The sequence below is a fragment of the Crassostrea angulata genome, chromosome 6 (genome assembly GCF_025612915.1).
Source record: "Crassostrea angulata isolate pt1a10 chromosome 6, ASM2561291v2, whole genome shotgun sequence".
Lineage (NCBI taxonomy): Eukaryota > Metazoa > Mollusca > Bivalvia > Ostreida > Ostreidae > Magallana > Magallana angulata.
The window spans coordinates 51,953,389-51,978,788 of NC_069116.1; the positions used below are offsets into that span (position 1 = coordinate 51,953,389).

Sequence of the window (25,400 nt, forward strand, 5' to 3'; positions counted from 1 at the left end):
GTTACGTGTCATTTTGTCTAAGGATTGGTTATTCTTTACATTACATTTTTGTAAACAACTGTAAGACTCGAGCTTTGTTTACAAAACAATCAATTTTCACCCCTGTATCTCGCTTGTAACTTGAAATTAATATTCAATATTTGGTCAATCATTTAAAATGCACCAGTAAACCATATTATACATAAAAAATAAAATATTTTTTTATCACAAATCGTGTCCAATCCCTTTAATTCCGCGTTTTCACCGGCTAGCATCAAACCGCAAGAATATAGAATTAAAATAAAAACAAAAATAACACTCCACCCAAAAAAACAAAACAAAAAACAATAACAAATTAATAACAAGCTATAAGAAATGCAGATTGTGTAAGACTTTACATATCTTATGGTTTTGAATCATGTAAAATGGATTTCCAATTTAAAATAGACGGTGAGTTCACGGAGAATTATTCAGAGTCCGGAACATACGAACTTGGTCCAACCTCCATGAGCAGTTGAACAAATAACGTGACAGGATCTGATAGATACAAAGAAAAACAAACACATCAAACATGTTAATGATACCGATCAAAATAGATAACTACACTCTACCGGATTGTTATGCCAATGCCAAGGTCACATTTGTGCTCAAATCAAAGATGCAATTTCTAATATTCTGAAATATACTATAAGATGAACTATTGCATAATGATTTCATTAAAAACAATCATCTTTGTTGCTAAAGTGTCCGACATGTAAATTAATGTTTAGCCTTTTGATCAGATTTACTAAACGTACTAGTACAAGGTTAGTTCATTACTATTTTCGTTCCAGGGTATCTCATATGTCAGGTTATTTTTATCCTCTCTATCAAATTTCTTAATGAAAAATACTAATCGTTATTCTTATATAAAAAAAATGATTTTTCATTAGCATATGACAAATTTTTCTACCTGCATTATTTTCCTACCAATTCAATAAAAAACATTAAATTTCGGTAGAATTTGAAAAGTATCCTACAAGATACTTTAAACAAATAGAAAAACTAAAACTTTAGCATAAGCCTTCTATTTATCTCTATCAAATTCTTGAAGAAAACAACTTTCATTAAAGAGGATTTTTTGAACATCCTATTTGAAACTTTTTTCTCCCATAAAAAATTTAAATTTCCAATGGGATATTAATTTCGAAACAAAAAAGTAAATATCTCACCTATACCGGGTGAGACATACTTAAAATAAAAGTATTTACAGTCCCCGAAGGGAATGACCTATATCGTCTGCCGCAATTTGGAACTAACATAATTATCCAGCACAGTACATGTTTACACAAAATTATGCCATACATGTACATAGAAAGTATTGCATGATACGGTATTCGACTCACTGAAGCAGCTCTTGTGGATTCTGAAGTGAACGAGGGGGACATAGAACACGAGCCCTCCTATAATGATGAGGAAGGCGTACAGGAACTCTAGTCTGGGGTTCTGGATGATGGGGGCCACGACCAGGTAAAGGGAGCAACACAGAAAGATGATTGGGAACAGGATAAACACCTGTAGAAATCAAGCATTATAAAAGTTAAATACATATAGAAATCAAGCAATACATTGAGGTGGCATGGGACAACTGTCGATATTAATTTGGATAAAAGTGCATAATCATAATAAAAAATACGCTCGTCGTTTTATAATTTTCAAATTTCACAATATTTGACCATTATTATGTTTTAAAATTTTTTTGAAAGGAAAGCTCGAGCAAATTCAAACTGATTAATTGTAGATTCGTAGTTAATACTGTAACCTTTTGCGCTACGCTGTTAGATAACAATATCGGAAAAGAAAATATTGATAAAATTATACTCTATTATATTTTTAAAAGCGGACACACGTCACAATACGACCATACAACCTTAAAATATAAACCTGTAGATACCATGTAACAAATTAAGAAAAAGACTTCAGGAAATCAAACAATACAATAAAAGAAGGACCTGACAGGTAGAAATCAAGCAATACTTTGAAATCAATTTAATAATTTAACGGGTGCTCGACTATAGCTCGACTAAAGCCCCGGATGAATCGACTAGTCTGTCCAAGTAAATTTGATATTTACTAGAAACCGAATAAAACATTAACCTCAAGAAACCACGTCCATAGAAACCAACAGAAAAACACAGACATGGGATATAAAAAAGAGTAAATCTGGAAACCAAACATAAGCAAAAAAACCAAAAAAAACCAAAAAGCTGACAGCGACATTTGTTGAAGAAACAATGAAATCACTACGTACACGTTTTTCTTAAATACTGAATCATAAAAGATTATATAGTATATAATTACCTTTTCTCTAATAAATTTCCATACAAAAAAGTAACGGCATTATACTGTGAAATGCAGTTACTAAGTAATTGCCATGGTAGACTAACAGTTATGTTTCATGGAAACATACTAGTATTACGATTAGTAAAGTTGTGAATCAGTCTGTAATTTGAGCCAACAAGAAACTTGATGAATTCACAATCTTATAACTTAAATTAGAGATAGTCTTAGATATAAAATTATTAAAGAATAGGCATTGCCTTAATGGGCCTGGGCTCGTTTTTCCTGATGAATCTCAATACGATCAGAGACACAATGGCCAACGAGTAGAACATCCAGGAGGCAAAGCTGACGAAATTGATGAGGCTCCCAATATCCCCAGGAATCAACATCAGTAGAGCAACTACAGTCTGTTAATAGTGGGAACACCAATTCATTAAGTAGAACCAATAACTACGCAAAATGCTTTAGACAATAAAATTAAATACATCTAAAGACTTCGCAGAAAGGTTTAGACTAGATCCTTTAGAACATCAACACACAATGCAAAAATAAGATATGTATGGTGTCCAGTTGGGGTTCCTGGTACCTTCACCCTTTCGGGTGAAATAGCGAGAGTGCACAGTATGTGAAAGAACGATAGTAGTTTTGCTCATTTGCCTAGGCACTTTCGCAATTTTGTCTCACCTGTTTTCTCTATCTTGGTTGATATCATATAATATGATGCAGGTATTGTACTAGCTCGAGGTTTGCTGAATGATCTCGGATGTTATTGGTCCGCATGCGCTAGACATTGTGATTACTACGAAAGTTCATCCATATTTTACTGGGTTCTCTCACAAATCTTTCTTCCAGTGATGACTAACTTTAATTAGCATATACTCCATATAAAATAAAATGCCCGTCATAATGTTGTGCACCTTCAGACTTCTATCACTTGCCAGTCTAGGCACCTTTATTCAATACCATAATTTATACTCTGTCCCAAGATATCCTGTATTTACATTTTGCTTAATTGTATGATATTTATAAATACCTCAGGGTTCAAACGATGTTCATTCAAAAGTATGAAACATTTCCAAGATTTCTCAGACGAAACGCCCCTGTTAGCTTATCAGGTTTCAATATAATGCTAAGAAATGTGATGTCTACGGGGATTTTGTAATGCAGGAAGCCCGGATGATAACGTTGTAAATTTGCGCGATGTATTCCGAATGGAGAAAAGATGTCAACATTCCCTATTATAAATCTCCGTAAGGAATCTTTGTTTCGTTCCTGTGAATTTTTTCGAGTGAAAGAGGATAATGTGTCAATGAAATTATCTTTGAAGTTATCCCTTTCAACTATTTCAATTGCAATTCTTTCACAGGTATGTGTATTTTTATAAAAAAAAAACCGTCCAAATGTGCTGCATAAATATCTTGGGACAGACTATAGCAAATTAACATATGAATTTCATTATACATGTACAGCAGTGTGTAGGTTGTTGGTTATTAGAAATATTTTCTCAAAATCTATGTTTCTTTTGAAGACGCCATTTTTCATAGCTTACATGTACATTATCTTTAAACGATAAAGAGCTCCACATATTGAAAAACGAAGGCGAAAGTGCGAAGTTGCGATTGATAAGTAGTGGCGGTAGTATCGTTTCCTAGCCTTAGCATATTCGCGCTTCGACATTGCGTCTTCGCACTTTCACCTTCGCACTCTCGCATCAAAGGTAAGAAGATGCGAGTGGTCCCAACGGAACACCATCAATATGCTCAAATATATAGGTTCAGACTAGATCCCTTAGTACGATATATAGTAGTATATATAATATCATTGTAAAAATAAAGATATGTTTCTTTAGTACAAACAATTACATTGCAATTCAAAGTAAATATCTTAGTTAAACGAACGATATAGCAAAACATATTTGGACTACACCCCTTAGTACATCCAATTACAATGCGAAAACAGGATTTGCATAATCCTTTCTTAAAACCAAATACCTTCGCAAATAGATTTGAACCTATCCACAGAATGATTCTCTATAGTCTTGTGGTTAATTTCTCCGCACGTCTCCGACTGTAGACTTACTGTAAATATGATACAAGGAATTGGTGTCACACGACGTATGTTGACGTAGGACAGTACTTCGGGGAACTGGTTCTCTCGGGCAGCAACGTACAGTGTTCTACAACGAAAACAGTACTTTCTATACCCTCTGTCGAATTTTATCATACAATTCCACGTACAATTTTTTGTGGGGTGTTCTGCAAAAACAAAGAAACTCTCTACCCCTTCACATCAGACTACTCTATAGCATATCATACGCGTATGGTATTATAAATGTAAGTGGTTGTATAATTATATGTACACTTGAGATTATAAAATCCTTTACCTGCCTCCAGCAAACATAGTCCCATTAGCAGAACCAATCGTGGAACACATGACAAACAGCGGCATGATGACAGCAACTCTGTTTCCTAGCACTACCTCGCCCCATTCCTATCATGAAATTATAAAGAAAAAATATTAACAAACAACTTTAAATATATCAGATATTTTTTTTTAACTTTGAAAAATGCTCCTCAAATGAAAATTGTACATATATATTAAATATTCACCCTATAATACCTGGTTTTTCTTTCGCGTCTAAAAATTATATAAAAAAAACAACAATCCAACATTTGGGGAATACAGTTGTAGTAAATGTATAACGTGGCGTCAAAAAGATACACAAAGAAAAACAGACACCAAGGATTTTTCTCTTCTAACACATGTAAAATATACATTAACTTTGCATTTGAAAAGCAACGTATAATGTCATTATTCTTAGAAAAACATTCGTCTTCTAAACAAGTACGTTTCATATTATGTCATTCTGGAGGACCACTTTTTTGTTATTTTTTTTTTTCATTATAAAATCAACGTTTGAATTTTAATGGTAACAGTAAATGTTAGTATTTAAATAATATAAGGTGTCAATCTTCTTCACTAGTAAGTATCATGTTTTGTTATTAGATGAGACGTTATAGGGTAAATACTTTTTTTAAAAACTTACCAAAGCCACGGCGCTAGAGTTGAGGAGCCCCTCGGTCCCGAGGACGGCCAGGTAGGAGATGTTGGTCAGCACGTAGATAACGGTCACCAGTAGGACCCCTAGCACGTTGGCTCGGGGGAGGTTTCTGAGTAAAGATCTAGAGTACGTTAAAATGGACCTTTTGGTAAGACAAATCACGTTAAGATTAACAAACAAAACATTAATTATCTATGATTAATTTTATTATATTTTTTTTTCAATATTTTCAGAACGGATGAGCTTTTCACTATTATTTTATACGTACATTCACATGTTACAAAAGCTACAATTGGTGATGCTAGCTTTGCATTGTTCACTTTAAATTATAGAAACTAGTTTGATATGTGGTTGGTTTTATTTTAAATCACAGTATATCCGAATCATGTCTGAGACATAAACTCTATTATATACATACATTCGACCTGAAGTACATAAATGTCATTTCATTGGGTCAGTGATGAAAAGGGCGATCAGCTATATACTGTAATGCATGTACAAGCAACAAACCTACTCACACGTATGGGGTTTTCAGCTCTTCTGTTATGTAATTCAGACTATGCCTATAACAAGTAATTTCATTACAAGTTTTGAAAGAAATTCCCATTACGACGTCATTTTTTAGTACCAGATGTTAGGAGTAAAAAGTTCAACGATACTCACCACCCGTCGTAAGCCCACATTGCGTCGTAAAAAGCCAAGGCCATGCCTGAAGGGGAACTAGTGGAACCCTCGAAACCTTTCTGGAGTGTCGCCACTTCTCCTGTGTTATTATTGATATTTACAATTATGACAACATATATCAAATATAAAGTATGGCGATGATATACAACATGAAAGTCAGGCAGGGGTTACCTTTGCCCAGCCAGATCAGGCCACCGATGACGATGATGACGAGGGCGATGAGTTTCGCCCCAGTGAAGAAGACCTGCACGCTTGCAGCTAGTGTCGTGTCCAAAGAGTTGACAATTGCAAGCGTTACTGTGTACGAGATAAACAAATACGTATTCAAAAAAGTTTTTACATTATACCTATTATATGCTTCTTTTCGTTCTAAAAATTGTTAATATGGGGTGGTTTTTACAAGAGAAATGCACGACTTAAGCATGACCGAGTTGAATTTTTAATTATCAGACAATAATGATTGTTTCAGACAAATTAATAAAAAACATAATATAGATATCATGATACTGTATTTGTAAATAAATAGTTTTATGCATTGTTCACGGGGCTGAAATATTTACGACTTTGTTTCTACGTTTTTGTAAAAATGCAGCCGTAATTCTCATTTTTGGATATGCACAAGATTACTCTGGCAAACCGAAAGTGAAATAGTGTTTGGACCTAAGCACAAATCATCACCGCTGACAAGACGTAGATCTTGAAAATAACAGATAAATTCGGTGTACTGTATGCTGTACCATTGTTTTTCAAAAGAAAACTATCTTTAAATACCTTGAAAATAGTCAGATTTTATATAGTACGAACTATTTAATTGTTTTTTGTAGTTGCATGTATTCCTACGCTAGAGTTCAATATAGTCTCGTTCAACCAGACGCTCGGCTGTCTCCGTAAATCTCCGACAAGCAGAGAGTTTCTCTTGGTAGTCGGAAATTAACGGAGACAGCCGAGCGTCTGGTTGAACGAGATTAGAGTTCAATATTGCTTGGATCCAGACGTGTACAATTTTTAGAAACATTTCGATAACTGATGCACAGTTTGATGGAATTAATTCTATCTTGAAATATTACACAACATGATTCATATGGGGTTTTCTCAAAATTCTTGTCGAGAATTAATATTATAAAAATTTGCATAACATATCGTTGATTTTAAAATTGATAATAATCAATAAAATCAACTCCCGACAGTACTTCAGTACTTTGATTCTTACGTATTGCCAAGGCTGCAATCATTTTCTTGGGTATCTGGGGCTCTCCACAGAACTCCATCAAGGACATGACATACTCTGCGAAGGTCAGACAGATGATGGCCAGGGAGGAGGGAGTGAGAATAAAGACCTTGGTCCATGCGAACAGGAAGGCCACCACTCGACCCAAGGCTGCCATTAGGTAGTGGTACTCGGCGCCAGATTTGCTGATCAGTGTTCCCAGTTCAGCATAGGAAAGGGCACCTGTTTATGATAAACACTAAAAATGTGCGTAAAGTGCAGGAATAGCACACTGTTCCGTGGGCATTCTGTTCCTATTTGCCTTTTTGCTTTTGAAGAAAAATCATACTGCAAATACTATTTGTTTAATTTTTCTCTACCTAGAACTTGATTTATCTGTATGTTATTAAAACAATCGGATTTCGATTTAGATAATTACCGTATTAGAATTTAGACTTGACCTGCCATTAGAACCTATAAGATCATGTCTCCGTACTATGTATTTTAAAACGAGTCTTATCCAGTGTAAAAACCGAGACATTACGGTGTTCCGATAGGGCCACTTGCACTTTTTCCTCTAGATTAAAGATGCAAGAATACGAAGTTGTAAAGGGAAAAGTGCGTAATTGCGAAGACGACGGAGCAAAAGTGCGAAGATAAGACGGCGACATGTAAAGATGCAAAGGCAAAGATGCGAAACTAATATCGAAATCCTTTGTCGTTGCAACAATCTTGATGCCTTCGTATCTGTATTTTCTCACGACCTAAAGGCGAAAGTGCAAAGATGCGACGTCAAATAAGCGATGTGCATCAGAATATGTATAGATGTGGACCTTCACACTTAGAATATGCGCATATGCATGTATATTTGTATAGCACAATAAAAAAACTACGTATATTTCTCTTGTTTTCAGATAACGCAAGTGCTACGAGGGTCAATCAAAAATTACGATTAAATACCTTTGTCATAACTATGTTATTTAACGTCATATAATAACTAAATTTTGTAGACATAATTTAGCAATTGTTTCAAACTATTTTATATAAAAGTTCATATATTCTTTTTTTTTAAAGAATTATTTGGAATCTATTCCTGCAAAAATAAGGTCACGGCGCACGGCGTCATTGCTCTGTTAACAATAAACAATTTTGTGTTAAAAGTAATATCTCCATATATTGGGATTAAAACCAAATGATATTGAAACCTAAAATTAAGAATTGTCATGATATTCTATGTACCAAATAAAGACGGTTTACATAGATTTGTAGAACAGATATCAGTTACTAAAGACATATAGTCCTCTTTCAAATTGACTAAAAACATTAACGCCGCCGGACGTCACGGCATCGAACAGAACGAAAGATGGTAGCATATCTAAATATCTTATGTGTCAAAAGAATAAACAACGTCATCTGACATTTAGGGATTTTCTTACTGTAAACGAAGAAACATGCGGTAAAAATAAGAAAACTTCGAGGAACAAACTTATGATTGTCAAACAAATTTGACGTCAAGTAATATAGTGCCGATTTATATTGTATGGTTAAAATCACAAAAGACTAAGGGTGGTATAAAGATTTCTATTAGCTGTACGTGCGTCATCTTGACGTCGGGTTTTCAACGTTACCGAGCGCCGTGGTGACAAAACATGTTAATTTTAAAATTGGATAACAAAATACCTTTTCATCAAATGGAATGAAACTTTGTATATCAATAAAATATGTGTTATTGCTATCTTTGCACAATTATGCTTTATGAGAAATGCCACAAACATGTAATACAAGTGAAAAGTTGTCAATAAGACATCAAACCAGGTTTTCTTTTATGTGAACTGTATCCATAATCCATGTCAACCCTGAATTGATAAACATTGCCTACCGTATCCAGTGAAATGGAATATCTTATATGCAATGTTTTGCCAAAAAAATACCAAGTTCAAAAGCTGGTTTTTTTTTCAGAAATCATCAGAAATCAAAAGCCTAGCAATATGCACATCTTTAATATATGTACAATTGATCTGCAAAAGAACAACTTCCTATCCTGAAAAGTATAGGAGGAGTTATCCGTACAATCATATGCAATATTTTGCAGAAAAAGACAAAGTTCAAAAGCTGGTACTTTTTTCATAAATTATCAGAAATCAAAATCCTAGCAATATGCTCATCTCTTATATATGTGCAATTAATCTGCAAAAAAACTTCCTATCTTGAAAACTGTAGGAAGAGTTATCCATACAATGAGGGTACTTTGGCAGCCGCCCACCCGCCATTTTCACCATTATAATAACTGGATTTTTCAATTGTAAAACCCAGTTAATAAAATGACGAACGTACCCATGAGCGATAGCATGCCCCCTGCGGCCCATACTACGAGGCTGAGGCCGACAGATCCCGTCTCTTGGAGGACTCCTTTGGGAGAAATGAAGATTCCGGAACCTGCAACACAGCAAGGAATCAATCCATACAGAATTCTACATTGTATTTATAAAAAATTACAAAGTATGTTATTATAACAAACTTGAAAGACTAATCACAAAATAAAAAGTTGAAAAAGTATTTGAAAAATATCATCTTTGAGTTTGTTGTTGGTACTGTTCTACTCCGAATTGTATGAATACATTTGAATAGACGACTTAAAATCATGCTTATCAAGTAAATGTATCATTTTGTCTTTAAGCGACTCTCTCTCTCTCTCTCGCTCTCTCTCTCTCTCTTACCTATAATAGTGCCCACTATGACTGAGGTACCGCTGATCAGCCCTAGATTACGTCTGAGTTTGATTCCTGTTGGTCCCACTTCAACACGAGGAGCCCCTCCGATGGTGACCGGACGTTTTTTCAGTTTCACGCCATCGTCTTCTGAAAATCAACATTCAGAGGCCTATCTAAGATAATGACATAAAATTGGATATTTTCACTTTAGTAAACAAGAGGCCAATTGGCCTTAACGGTCACCTGAGTAGCATATATCCCATACACAAACTTGTCATGGAGTATCATATATGCATCTAATTAATTAGATTTCATACTGGAGTAGAAAAATTTAAATTTGTAATGACGACCACATTTCAAAAAGAACTCAAACCTATAATTTTTGTGAAAAACTTAAAAATCTGGTCTTCAAAATCATGAATTCAGTTTTCCTTTCAGGTGTGTGGGAGTAAAGAAGATAATTTTTTAACGTTATATGCATTAACATCTATGCATCCATTTTGACCCCGCCCTAGAGTCAAAACCCATCCTTGAGGGGACATGAAAATTAAAATTTCAGTAGAGGACTTCCTGGTAAACATAATTATTAGTAGTTTTTATATACAGATGTGTGAAAATATAGAAGAAGATTTTTAAACATTATATGCATTAACACTATATTGCCATATTGCCCCCCCCCCCCCCTCATGTCCTGACCCCCTGACCCAGGGGCAATGAATTTCACAATTTAGGTAAAGGAGATTATGGATATCATAACCATGTATTCAGTTTTTTGCCCACCTTTGTGGGGGTAGAAAAGAAGATTTTTAAAGATTTAAAACATTTTTACTATATGGCCATATTGGCCCCACCCTAGAGCCTGAACACCTAACAAAGGGGTCATAAATTTCACAATTTTAGTAGAGGCCCTCATGGACATCATAACCATGTATTCAGTTTTTTGCTCACATGTGTGGGAGTAGAGAAGAAGATTTTTTAAGATTTAATACACTTTTACTATTTGGCCATATTGGCCCCACCCTAGAGCCTGACCCCTGACCAAGGGGTAATGAATTTCACAATTAAGGTAGACGGCTTCATAGACATCATAACCATGCATTTAGTTTTTAACAAATATATATGGGAGTAGAGAAGAAGATTTTTTAAGATTTAATACATTTTTACTATTTGGCCATATTGGCCCCACCCTAGAGCCTGAACCCCTGACCAAGGGGTAATGAATTTCACAATTTTGATAGACGGCCTCATGGAGATCATAATCATGCATTTAGTTTTTAAAAAATATATATGGGAGTACAGAGGAAGATTTTCTAAGATTTAATACATTTTTACTACATGTATATGGCCATATTGGCCCCACCCTAGAGCCTGAACCCATGACCAAGGGGTCATGAATTTCACAATTTTGATAGAGGGCCTCATAGACATCATAACCATGCATTTAGTTTTTAACAAATATATATGGGAGTAGAGAAGAAGATTTTTTAAGATTTAATACATTTTTACTATTTGGCCATATTGGCCCCACCCTAGAGCCTGAACCCCTGACCAAGGGGTAATGAATTTCACAATTTTGATAGAGGGCCTCATGGAGATCATAATCATGCATTTAGTTTTTAAAAAATATATATGGGAGTAGAGAGGAAGATTTTCTAAGATTTAATACATTTTTACTACATGTATATGGCCATATTGGCCCCACCCTAGAGCCTGAACCCATGACCAAGGGGTCATGAATTTCACAATTTTGATAGAGGGCCTCATAGACATCATAACCATGCATTTAGTTTTTAACAAATATATATGGGAGTAGAGAAGAAGATTTTTTAAGATTTAATACATTTTTACTATTTGGCCATATTGGCCCCACCCTAGAGCCTGAACCCCTGACCAAGGGGTAATGAATTTCACAATTTTGATAGAGGGCCTCATGGAGATCATAATCATGCATTTAGTTTTTAAAAAATACATATGGGAGTAGAGAGGAAGATTTTCTAAGATTTAATACATTTTTACTAGATGTATATGGCCATATTGGCCCCACCCTAGAGCCTGAACCCATGACCAAGGGGTCATGAATTTCACCATTTAGGTTGAGGGCCTCATGGACATCGATATCATTATTATGCGTTTAGTTTTTAACAAAAATATATGGTAGTAGAGAAGAAGATTTTCTAAGATTTAATACATTTTTACTATATGGCCATATTGGCCCCACCCTAGAGCCAGAACCCCTGACACAGGGGCCATTAATTTCACAATTTTGGTAAAGGCTTCATGGAAATCATAACCATGCAACCAGTTTTTTCCTCACATGCGTGGGAGTAGAGAAGAAGATTTTTGAAAATTTGGCTTTTTTTCATATTTGGCCCCGCCCGTGGCACCCCAGGGGTGGTAGAGCCATGAATTCCACAATTTAGATTCTTCTTACCATAGAGATGCTTCACACCCAAAATGGTAACGATTGGCCTGGTAGTTTTCAAGAAGAAGTTAAAAATGTAAAATTGTTAACGCACAACGACGGACGAAGACCAATTGCAATAGTGTAACCTAAAAATTTTAATGGTTCACTTAAATCTCATATATGTGAGAAAGTTTTCGGTTACTCTCAGAGTTATCAAAATATAACCGCATTTGGTTTAATTATATTGGTATATCTTATTAAAAAACATTTAAGAGAATGTGACACATTTAAAATTCCTCGATAATTCAAACTATAAGATGCAATTAATTTGTCTTGATTAGTTTTGATTTGAAATTTTCAGAATTCCGGTATGGAAAAAGAACAGATTCTTCATTAGTTATTTAAAGTTTCTCGATTTAAATTTACAATACAACACAGGGAAGAATAGAACATATTCAATAGTAATACAAGAAGACTCGAAAAACCCTTATCTTGCATGGTTTACTTCATGTGAATGTATTACCGGTATATTGGAATATATAAAGATATTGACACCATTTGGTCCTAAAAAAATTTAATGCCGTATTTATCATCTTTGCAATTCCATAATTTATTTCTAATATTTATGTTATGACATCACTTGTTTTACTCTACAAAGTTGGGCCCCTTTAAATGTAATCACTTATATCTCTCGCCTTTATTTCTCAAGAAAATCTTTGCTTTTCTATAATGAAAAACAAGAACATTTTTATATGGTCTTCCCAAAAACATTTTGTCTTAGTATTTAAAAATACAATGGGAGTGGCCTACAATCAATGGGTGTCAATTTTACTTAACTGCTGATTTTAGAGAAAAAAAATAGTATGACTTGGTTAAATATGTTTTCGCAAAGTACTAACATTAAGGTAAGGTTTAAAGGAAGTGAACATGAAAAAAATAATTGTTGCTTAATAAATTTTAAAAGCCTTTTGAAACTTAAAAATGGGGTCTGGTACCTTTTTGTTTATTTCTATCAAGAGATTTTATCAATTTAACACTATCAGTGAAAGGTTTATGGAGGTAATCCATTATTCCCCAGCATGCATCTGTTCTCTGACGTAGATAAGCCACATTGCTGCTGGTGACTGGGTCAATGTTGGAACTAGGCCAGTGTTTATGTACAGAGTTGATAAAAGTTAAGAAGAAAAAATATGCCTTGATGTGAAGAAAAATTTTGTGTATTGTCATGAGAAGACAAGGATTTAGTACATTTCTATAAATGAACCTCAGATAACTATTTATGATTTGTACAAAAATGAATATAGATGAACTAATTTGTGAAATATAAGACCATCACATTCCAGATGTTTGTACGATCGAGATGCATGTGGCAGTCAGTGTTTACAAAAATGCTGTTTTTAGATTTCAATTCAAATTAATATAAAATTGTAATTCCATTTTCTTTGTGAGGTTTCCTACCGTTACTTTTTATTTAAATGCCCTGTTTTTTTTTTTTTATACATAAGATCTTGATGACATGTACGCCGGTTTTGTTTATGATGTCAGAAGAATAACAGGACTAAGACACTTTTTAAAAGTCAGGATGCTGTGCATGCACCTTGTGTGCTCATTTATGTAGCACACATAATGCTCAAACTCATAAACAAGAAATTCCCAAGTGCAAGAAAAAATAGGTCACGATAACACTGATCCACGGACATTCCATTCTAGTTACATGTCACATTAACTGCTGGTGGGAATGCATCATTCTGAGATCCAAAATCTTCCTCCATAAACACTGTTTAAAATGACAACTCTTTACATAATCCTTTCAAGTTTCCATTCACATTTTGATGATGGCATTTTATCTCTGTTACTAAACGTGTGTAAAAATGTAATGTGTCTCACTGACGGCAGCATCAGTGCTGCCCTCTCTTAGAGGGAGGTAATTATTTTAACAATATGGCAGCGCTCATGGATTGCAAGAATTAGTTATTCTAAGTGGTATATCTTTTTACTGAGGAAAGCTCTGTCTAAACGGTTTTCAGATATCATTATACACATCAAACAGACAAATTTTAGCCCTTGATAATTTTTTCATGTTCACTTCCTTTAAGGTATAAAAGGGTAACAAGTATTAAATACGTAATAAACTAATCAGAGCGTTAGAAATTTACAATGTTCAATACCCTTTTTGTTCATTGTGTCATCGTAGAAGCTGCCGGTACATCTAGATTTGTTTTGCGTTATTAAGCTAGCTTCTTTGTAAACCGTGCATATTCCTTTTTGTTTTTGTTAAAGAACAAAATGTATACATATCACCTCTTGTTAGTACATAACAAACATGATTGGTTATACTAGACTGACAGCAAAAGCTTCAGAGAATCAAAAGGGAGGAGGCTGGGGGTTAGGGAATGGTGAAACATTGTCGACTTGCACAGATTATCTTGATGCCGGAGTAGGTGACCTTGACAATCTGAAGAACATTTCTTCTTTATTTCGGAGTTTGGAAGCCTGTAAAGGTAAAGGTCCCGTTTAGGTCTAACTAAATCAATAGAATTAAGTAATATTTAGATTATTATCGATTGAAAAAGGAGCCGAAAAACTTACCAATTGCATGTTAACAGCCTAAGTTAGGATACACGTTTTTCTGCATCGTTCATTGGATGGACAAAAAATGATTCTCGAATTACTAGCCGATGCATTTCTCAATATTTGATTTTTTTCCTTAATTTCATGACACTCAAAAATGAACGTAAACCGAAGATTCAAATATAATCTTTCTCTTGCTACATTTTTAGATCAATAAATACACATACATGTACGATTGTGAATGATATTCAAACATTAACACGATGTTGAACAAAGGAAGTTTGGGTTATTATTTTAACTTTTGAGAGTTCGACAATTCAAAATCAATTGATATACACCCCTTTAGTAGGTGCCTAAAGGCTGAGATCAACTTGAAACTGCCAAACAGGTGTAATTATTGATGGACAACGTATAGTGTACACAAACGTGTACACTATAAAACTTTCTATAAGAATATCCAAAGGGGAATATAAGCTTACGTTTAATTACAATGGTTGTCCCAGAATTGCGTAAGCTGATGGCAAAACTTTAATTCCGTTCACTGTACTTTCGTCAGGCAACTGTATTTTGAACAATGACCCGTTGTCAATCAATACCATTCAGTTTAATTGCGTTCTTGATGTATTTGAAATACAAATGCATTGTACCAGCGCGTTTTGCCAGGCGGATTTATTTTCTTGGAACGTATAACCTGGGTGCACATTCACTATGCATTTCTAGTTCTGTTTTTTTTCCCCAAAGAACAAACGATTTGCTGACTCCAAACATGCCCTATAATACCTGTTGCCTTACATCTGTCTTCCCGAACTGTGTGGTTCAGCAACTTGTCGTCCTTTTTTATTGGTCGGGTTTTTTTTTTACACTTGATGTCATTCTCGTCCGAATATTTTCGATGATACAAGACAACTTGTTCACAAAATGCATTTCTAGGCAATTATGGTAATTCCATTTACTTTAAAATCGGCTTAGGATTTTTTTTTCACGGCCTTTACGATGTGCTTCACGAAATTCGATTAGGTATTGCTGTAGCGAAGAATTTTTGACCCGAGTTGAAAATTGATTCAAAGTTTTTTTTTTCTTTTGTAACGTTATATAATGAGCTCAAAAGTGTCGATTAAAGACACTAGTCCGTTGAAAATTGACCCCATTGTAGAATTATGATCATGAAACTGGGTATAAATTAGACAAGAAATAAACAAATATTAATTAATATTTATATCCTTGTGTATTTAATCATTTTTTTTTTCATTCTATTAATGCCCTCAATTTCCTTCGAAACTATGTTAACTGCTGGTATTGTTTGACAATAGTCAAAAAATATGTACGATCCTGTTGGAAAGAGCTATGCAGAATCCAGGGATCGGCTTTTATAAATTTATAGCTAGTTTAAATCAAGGAGAAAGTGACAATTGATAAATCTCAATCGAGGTAAGGGTGGGGTGAGAGCTGTCATGTTTTGAAAATAGACACATTTGTACATGTATTTGTTCCGGTACATCTAATTATTACTAACAATTAAACTACATCTTTAAACTAGCAATAAAATCTGACAGAAAAAGACCAAATTATCTGCGAGTGTCTTTGGTCAACTTAAAATAATAATTTTAAGCCAAAAGGGAATGGTAATGAATTTTAGTTCAAATAATTGCTTGCCTGACCACTTTTTTGCCAATTAGGAAAGATATGGTCGCCCTCGTAGTTCTATTTAAACATTTTAATAATATGGTACCGAGTTCTTAGTCTTAGTTATTGTAATGAAGAGAAAAATTAAAAAGAAATCTATTTTAAAAAATATACGCGACTTCCACGTCAAAAATAGTTCAAAACTCTGTTTTTAGGTCATTTTTCAACAGGGTCAATTTTTAACGTGTTGAGGTCATCAGAGAATGTAAAAAACTTTTCAATGCTTATGAAAATGACCCCGGGTATTATGACGACATTAGGTTTTAACTTTCAACGTTGAAAAACACCCCGGATCAATCTTCAGCGTTATGTACATGTGTGTATACTTTCATTGTCGGTCATAATCTTTCCATACAACTAATAAATGGAAATGCAAGTAAATGTAAATCATATAGAATTAATGATTGAACCAAAATTAAGTTTACTCCACTGAACAGAATTATTACTCAAATGATTTATCTATAAAATCTTAAGCTCTAAAATACCTGTTTCGCAGTCAAACTAATATTTTTGTTACACTTAAAAAATACATAAAAGCTCACATAGAATAAAACAATACCGATATTTTTCTCTGTTTTGTGAAATTATATTTCAAAAAAGATTCTTTATCTATCCATCAAATAAAATATTGGTGTGTCAAGGACCCTTAAATCGAAATAGTAAGGGGACTCGATGGTTGTGGTTATTTCAAGACGTTTTAGGTCACCTGGGTTACTGTTACCATTTTTAGTTAGAAGCATCTCGACTCGATGGTAAATAGAATCTAAAATTGTGAAAGTCATGGCCCTATCACTCCTAGGGCATCATAGGCGGTTACAAATATGCCAAAATAAGCCAAAAAATTTAAACCTCTTCTTCTCTACTCCCACACATGTTTGTAAAACACTTAATGCATGGTTATGGTGTCCATGAGGTCCTCTATCTAAACAGTGAATTTCATGGCCCTTGGGTCAGTGGTTTCTGCCCTAGGGCGGTCTGATATGGCCATTCAAAATGTATTCAATCGTAGAAAATTTTCGTCTCTACTCCATGCATATATGAGAAGAATTAAATGCATGGTTATGATGTCAACGAAGCCCTCCAACTAAATTGTTAAATCCATGGTCCTGGGACATGTGTTGAGGTTGTTGAGGGGGGGGGGGCACTTTGGCCAATAGTAAATATACAAATCCTAGAAAGTCTTCTCTACTCCCTTATATATTCGAGGAAAGCTACATGCATGGTTATAATGTTCATAAAGTCCTCTACCTAAATTGTGAAATTCATGGTTCCTGCGGGGGGGGGGGGGGGCTATGGCTGCATATTAAAAATATATTGACTTAATTTTTTATACTGTACTATTACAGTCTTTGGGGATAAATTGATGCATTGTTATCATTTTCATAATGTCCTAAAATGTTATATTGTTAAATTTTACCACCCAGGCCAAGTCGCAGAAGCTGAGGATTTCTATCAAAGAGGGGGGGGGGGGGGTGAGATAAATATGACCCTATATTTAACATGTAATTTTACTCAGGGAAACTGCTGTTTGTCATCCATTAACATTTTAAACCTCATCTTGAAAACTACATGATAAATTTTCACTTGGCAATATTATACACTTTTTTAAGGAAATCTACTTTAATATCATGTGCATTGTTTACTTGTAGAAATAATCTGTATGCATTTGTGTGTAATTTAATTCAAACTGTGAATATTATAAAAGATTGATTATTAAAGGCCTGCAGGTCTGATATTCCTCTGACTCTTGTACCCTCGATTTTTTTTAGGAATTAATGTTTTTTCAAACATCATACATGTATAATAAAAGCAGACCTAGGGTAACAGTCAGAGGAGTCTCAGATTAGGACTTGGACTTTAAAAATGAATCTTAAAATGCAAAACTGAGACTGACATGTCAATCTGTGTAAAGGTATAAAAAACTGATAAATTTTTAAAGCTAAAATTTTCGATATATTTCTTTACTAAATGTTAGTGTATGGACAAAAATATCTTACATTAACTTTGATGCAGATCTGATCTTTAAACTGTTGACACTTAGCCTCCTTAAGAACTTTGTGTGATGTAAAACACTATATCTCAGTCCGTTTCTACACGGTAATCAAGGATACCTTGTATTGACTTTTACATAAAATTGCAAATGAAACTTTGTACATGTATATGTAAATAATCAAATTTAAAATGTGAACTACATGTAAATGCTATTTTTTTGGGGGGGGGGGGGGGGTGGATAATTTAACTATACTCTGTCCCAAGACATCCTCGAATCACATTTTGATTAATTACTCGATTTTTACAAATACCTTAGGGTTCAAACGATGTTCATTCAAAATTGATTTAAAGATTTCTTTGTTGAAACGCCCCCTTTAGCTAATTAGGTTAATTCAATACCGGCTAAAAATGTGATGTCTGACGGGATTTTGTATTGCAGCAAGCCCGGATGATAACGTTGAAAAATTGCACGAGGTATTTCGAGTGACTTTCGAATGGAGAAAAAGTGTAAACATTCCCCATTATAAATCTCCGTGAGAAACCTGTCATCGTTCCTGTGAATTTTTCCGTATGAAAAATGATGTGTCTATGAAGATATTTTGGAAATTTATTTTACTTTCATTGTTCTATGAGGATCATTATTCTTCTTTACACCGCCTCAAATGCTGACATTCGTCATTTTACTTCAACTTGTCATATAACACAATATAAGATCTTGAAAAAATGTTATAACCAAATCATTTACTCAACAATTCAACAATTTTTATTAGAGTTTTCTTCCATTGAAAAGTACTCATTCTTGCCATTTTCATGTGTTGATTTCATTATTTCATTTTTTGACATTGCGGTGCATGTTAAAATTATAAAGGAATATGCTTCAATTTTCATAATTAATCTCTCACAATATTTGATAACAAAACATAAATTTAATGCAAATTTAATGCAAATTACTTAATATCACTTTGTGGCTCGTTTCATCTTCTTGTATTGGATTAACTGAATAACTGGCAATTCCCTGCGCTATTTGTTCTTGTCTACAAAAACTTGATGTTGAATGTCTTTTATTGTCAGCTGAATTTAAGTCAAAAGTATAGTTCGCTCTTATGTATACTTGTACCTCTGACAAGCTTTTATTTTGAACCGTAAATACTATAAAAACTTCATACACAGCTCTCTAAATTGCATACCTATCGTCATAAATTTTATTTAAAAAATGTTGTACATTCTCAGATACCGGTATACTCACGACAAAGTGCAGGATTGTCCATTTCAGTCTATTTCCCAGCAGACGATGTGGAGATATTCCTAACCGCCAAAAGATAACCGATATGTACGGGTTTTTTTTTGTCGTATAGCTACATTAAAGATTTGTAAGCACGGCCTTATAATTTTTTTTTTTGAATTTCATTATATTTAAACAAGTTTGAAAATTTTAAAAGCACGAATTGCGATTATACCTAAACCAAAACGTAACATCGTAACATGAGACATTTTTTTAGTTCCAAAAAACCACATATGTGATACCTCATCAAATAACGGAGTGAAAAGAATTTTCAAGTTTGGACGCGGCTTATTCAGATAGAAGAAAGGCTGAAACACATTAAGTTTGCCACTTCAAAAAAAACCGTTATTCGGTAAATAAGGTGTAGTTTTCCGATTTTATGTTGATGTCATGCTTAAGGTAGTAATTTTCAAACAGTTGAAAAGAGAAACCAAACGGAAGCAGGCAACCATTAACAGCAGCCACTAAGCCCGTAGAAGCTAGCAGCCAATAAGAAAAATCGTCAAAGTACTGAGAGTACTCGAACAGAAAATTATATTTTACCTTAACATCGGCATACTTTAACTAATACAAACATGATTGAGCACTGACAACTACCTACGAAGGCAGTAAAGGTCGTCTGGATTAGAGTTATAAATGCGTCTGTTTAATAGAATTAAATCAATAGTGATACCTTATCTAGAGTGTAGTCTCATTAAAAATGAAAATAAAACGCATAGTATGAAAAAATATGAAAAAGTATGACTATATATAAGACATGATAAAATTATTTAAAAGGAGTATGTACATGTAGGTTTTACAACAAAGTGCAACATGTTACCCCCAAAAAAACAACAACACATTTTAATATAAACGTTGTAAACTGAAAACGATCGACTGGGGGTATTAATCCTGACATCATATTATAAAAACATAATACTTACTATACATTAGCACCCCTCCTCCCGCCAAAAAAAACCCCCAAAACAAGACAATCTAGCAAGCAAAAAACAAAACACATACCAAACAAACAACCCCCCTAAAAAAAACAATTTTACAAACAAATAAAGAGCCTATCCCATGTGGCAAGATGATTTGTTTACATGTTAACAAGTTAAACATGTTTGTGTTTAAAAATATATCTTCGGGCCTGCAGTTCACTTCTTCGGAAAGAAAAATCAATCAAAAATTAAACAGACTTCGTATTATTACGAAAGTGAGACGCTCAGACATTATACATTGTGATTTTATTCTCATAAAAAAATTAGCAAACGGCAAAATGTTCTACGGTAAAATTGGGATTGTTTTATCTCAGTCACGTTTTGAAGTACAATTAAATTTTAAAAAGGGTGCAACTAGCCCACTCAAACTTTAGCATTTCACAATGATATAGGGGTGAAATGTGGGCCATTATATTTATTACATCAAACAAATACCAATACAATGCGGAGAACCCATTGGGCTATTATTTTCTGCTCTCAAATTTGGACTGTAGGGTTACAATCAAGTAGTTCCTAGGGGTTAAGCCTCATTTCAGGGGTTTATATTTGCCTTGAATTTGATTACTTAAAAAATCATGGGTTGAAAAGAAGACCTTCAGAGGTATATATAACAAGCATTAAAGGTCATATCAGACCCCTAATAGAGTCCATTTAATTCAACTTTACTGTGTCAAATTTTACTTATTCACAATGATATAGGGGTAAATTGTTAGTAAGTATCCTCCTCATCTTCGAAATGTCTATCAAACAAATCAAGTGCTAGGACATGGTAGGGCACCTGAAATGAGGTTTGTAGGGTACCATCAGGTGGTTTGCAGCGGTAATTAAAGGCTTATATCTTCAAAAATTCCATTTATATCTAGTATTTTATTCACAAGGGCTTTTACTTACCGGGGTTTAAAAGTGGATTTTTGCATATACCCATAACAAGCATTAAAAGTTATCTAAGACTTTTAGTTCACCTAAAACTTTGTCATTATTTTTTTAACCTTTTTACCGTGACAGAAATAATATCAGGGTAATACTGGGAATTATCTTCCTTATCTGTGGACTGTTCAAATAAATACCAGTGCATAATATTTGGACATATAGGGCTATCATTTTTTTGGCCGCAGTTTAGACCTGTAGGAGTACCACCAGGTGGTTTCAAGACGGAAAGTACGGTTGAGCAAATTGGATCCTTTTCTGGTTCTGAAATGACTTTTAATGCTTGTTAGAAATACATCAGAGGGTCCATTTTTAACTGCTGAAAACGACCATACAGGCCTGTTTTGAGGCAAGAAATGATAGCCTTATAAGTCCCTACTCGTTCTGCTTTCCGTTTAATGACATCTCAAAGATAAGGGAGGTAATGGCCTACCATTTACATGTACCCCTATACTGTAAAATTCTAAAAAAAAAAAAAAAAAAAGAAAAAAAAAAGAAAGAAAAGAAAAAGACAACGCTTGGATGGGCAAAATTGACACTTTAAGGGTCCAATGTGTCTTTTAGGAATACTAGTACATCTGAAGGTCCACTTCTAAACCTTAGTTAATTATTCAATGCTCCCGTGATAAATAACTACAGAGGTATAAGCCCTTCAAATATGCCCGAACCTCTTGGAACCACCTAGTGGTGCCTCACTTTGCCCAAATTTAAGACCGGGAAATAATAGCCTTATAGGTCCTCTGTACTGCCTTGGTATTTCTTTGATGAACAATTCAAAGATAAGGGGAAAAGTGGCCCACATCTCTAGTTATGTTGCATGTTGACATAACTATCTTGCATGTCAACATATTTATCTTGCATGTCCACATAATTGATAGAAAAATAACTTGCACACAAGGGGCAGAGATATGCCACCATAGTTTTTGACTGCGACAGGTGCAATTTTTTAATGAGAACAAAATCACAATGTAAGATGTCTGATCGTCTCGTTTTAGTAACAATACGAATTTTTTTTTTAGTCATGTTGTTTTCGAGAGAGTGAACAGGCCCGAGGATAGACTTTTAAACGTGTTTGATGTATACAAACTGTCTTGCTAAACTGGACGGGCTCGGAATGGGAGGGGGGGGGGGTCGTCTTGTTTGGTGTTTGTTAGTGTTTTTGTTGTTGCTGTTTTTTGGGGGGTTGGCTAAAAAATTATATAGTAAGTGTTGTATTTTTATAAAAAAATGTCAGGATTTTTTACCAGCAAATGTTTGCTTTCAATTTACAACGTGCTTTGTAAGGCTGAAAATTGTTCCACACTACTTTTAATTTTACCGAAATTACGCAAATTTAGGTGCGATAGTTAGTTTTTAAAAAAAACTTCTGGCAAAATCCCTCTTTACAAATTTTGAAACAATTGGTTTTTAACAATTAAGTAGCAAAAACACACAGACATCCACAAAGGCTCGAAAGTTTGTTTACGTCAAAGTTAACATGTACACATGTGCTTTAAAATTGAGTCCGAGCCTTTTCAGTCCCCTGCCTAAACAACTGACATCAACAATTCAAGTGACCTCGTATTTTTTTTAAAGTGGAAAAACCAGGCATTTTACACGTTGTTTTTCGTTTCATAAAAATGCAGCCCTTTCCGCTGATGGAAAACACCTAAAAACGAAGGTGCATTATTTTGCCTCAGCAATGTTTGGTCTGTTGTGAGATTTGCAGTGGCTGCTAGCTTCAGCCTGCTGAAAGAGAGTGGTAGAAAGCACTTTGCCACTGCGTTTCGTTTAAAAGCAAAACTTAATGCACTTCCTGGAAGAGTAGGGGTGGGGGATATCTAGCGAAATTTGAAATGTAAAGTTACATACTTTGTGTTGTTATTCTATGGTGGACTTTTATTATAGAATCGATTCGGCACCAAGGCAATTTGTGCTTTGAATGAAAAACTTATGTTTTTGAATAATGAGATTCGGAAAAAAGTAAGAACGTGCTTATATGTTTCGTTTTTAAGAAAACAACTCAACGACGCTGAAACAGTGCAAACATAAAATTTACAAGTTCAAAGGTCTTAATTCAACACATTTGGTTAAAATATTAAATGTTAAAACGTAACCCCGAGTAAATGTTTAACCCAAAAAGTTTTTTCTACAATTGTTGAAATTATTATTGTAATCGAGAGGTTTTAAAATACACTCACATTTCTAACGACAGCAGACAAGTCCATGATTTTTGACATCTGTTGACAGGTCATATAAAGATATGGAGATTCCTCTAAACTAACTCTCCGCTTTTAGATAATGACATGTGCACACGCACCATAATGTACTTGTCAAGCTGACGAAACAATCTGTGATCTGTTGTCATTGGTTTGTTACTTTGTGGAAGATCAAAGATAAAAGAACAGTCCAAAATAGATGATTGCGAGTGTTCTATATGTACCAAAACTTTAAGTTTAGAGCAGATATCAGGATAATTAGCTGATATTGATGCTTTGTTTTTAATCAAAACAAAGCTGAATGTATGGTGTAAGGTCTAGGTGAAATGTTCAGTGGCAGTTCTCATGGCAGCGGAAAATTAAGCAGTTGCAATATTTCATGATTTATTAATTGTTCCGGGGAGGGTGGTGTGTCAAAATATTTACAATCATACTAGATGGTAACTAATTGATTTATTGTACTACATATGTATAGTTTTCTTCCCTTTTAACTTTCCTCAGTTTAAATTTGCATTTACTAATATATTTATTGATATCTATATGTTACATAATCGTCAGCCTGATTAACTTTTTACTTTTATTATCGACAAGCTTTTCATTAAGATAGATCTAAAACGCGAAATAAGACAACTTTAGTTGGTTTGATCGGTGTTAGTTTATATTAATTAGAATAGATTCATAACATTACTTTTGTACTCAATAATAAAGCAATGATTTTTAAATATAATGTTGAATAAGGATACATATTGAAATCTGTTTCAAATCCATTTAGTTTTACATATATTTTTAATTATTAAGCTCTAGGTATTCAGAAAAAAAAGCGTATACATTATATATCATACTACGCACTAGTATATTTTTATGAACTTCATTATATATATGTACAAAGTGAAAACAGAATACAATATGATTAGTTTTGATCCTGAATGCAATAAGGCAAAATCTAAAAAAAAAATGGAACACAGAAAAACAACAAAAACATGCGAAATATTGACAGTTTTCTTCAGTGTAAATACGTCAAAGCTAAATATTTACTCAAATATCACTAAAAAACCGCATAAATATTCATCTAAGTTACAAGAAAATCGTTAAACACGTTAAACTAAACACAATATCACATACAGCAAATGCAGGAATACCTATCGCTTATCATGGGTTAAAGTCATGTCAAATGGATTTCAAATTCAAAATGGACGCTGAGTGCACAGAGAATTATTCAAAGTCAGGAACATACGGACTTGGTCCGACCTCCATGAACAGTTGAACAAACAACGTGACAGGATCTGTTAGATACAGAGAGGAACATTTAACATCAAACATGTTAATTTTAAAAATAAAAATAACTCTGTCTCAAATTTCCATGCCAATGCAAAGGTCACATTTTTGCATCTATCCAAGG

At 34.0% G+C, this 25,400-nt stretch overlaps 1 protein-coding gene across 1 annotated transcript; it reads right to left on the reverse strand.

Annotated features, from left to right (window-relative positions):
• Positions 1-368: 368 nt before the first annotated feature.
• Positions 369-24,066, reverse strand: LOC128190818 (b(0,+)-type amino acid transporter 1-like). Its single transcript, XM_052863020.1, has 14 exons — positions 23,984-24,066; positions 19,861-19,919; positions 9,971-10,111; positions 9,588-9,689; positions 7,257-7,496; positions 6,218-6,343; positions 6,026-6,125; positions 5,881-5,925; positions 5,348-5,471; positions 4,685-4,791; positions 4,381-4,477; positions 2,559-2,708; positions 1,365-1,533; positions 369-516 (listed from the first exon to the last, which is right to left on the reverse strand). Exons 2-14 carry the CDS (start codon positions 19,880-19,882, stop codon positions 446-448), a joined length of 1,494 nt encoding a protein of 497 aa, XP_052718980.1. The 5' UTR covers positions 19,883-19,919; positions 23,984-24,066; the 3' UTR covers positions 369-445.
• Positions 24,067-25,400: the final 1,334 nt, after the last annotated feature.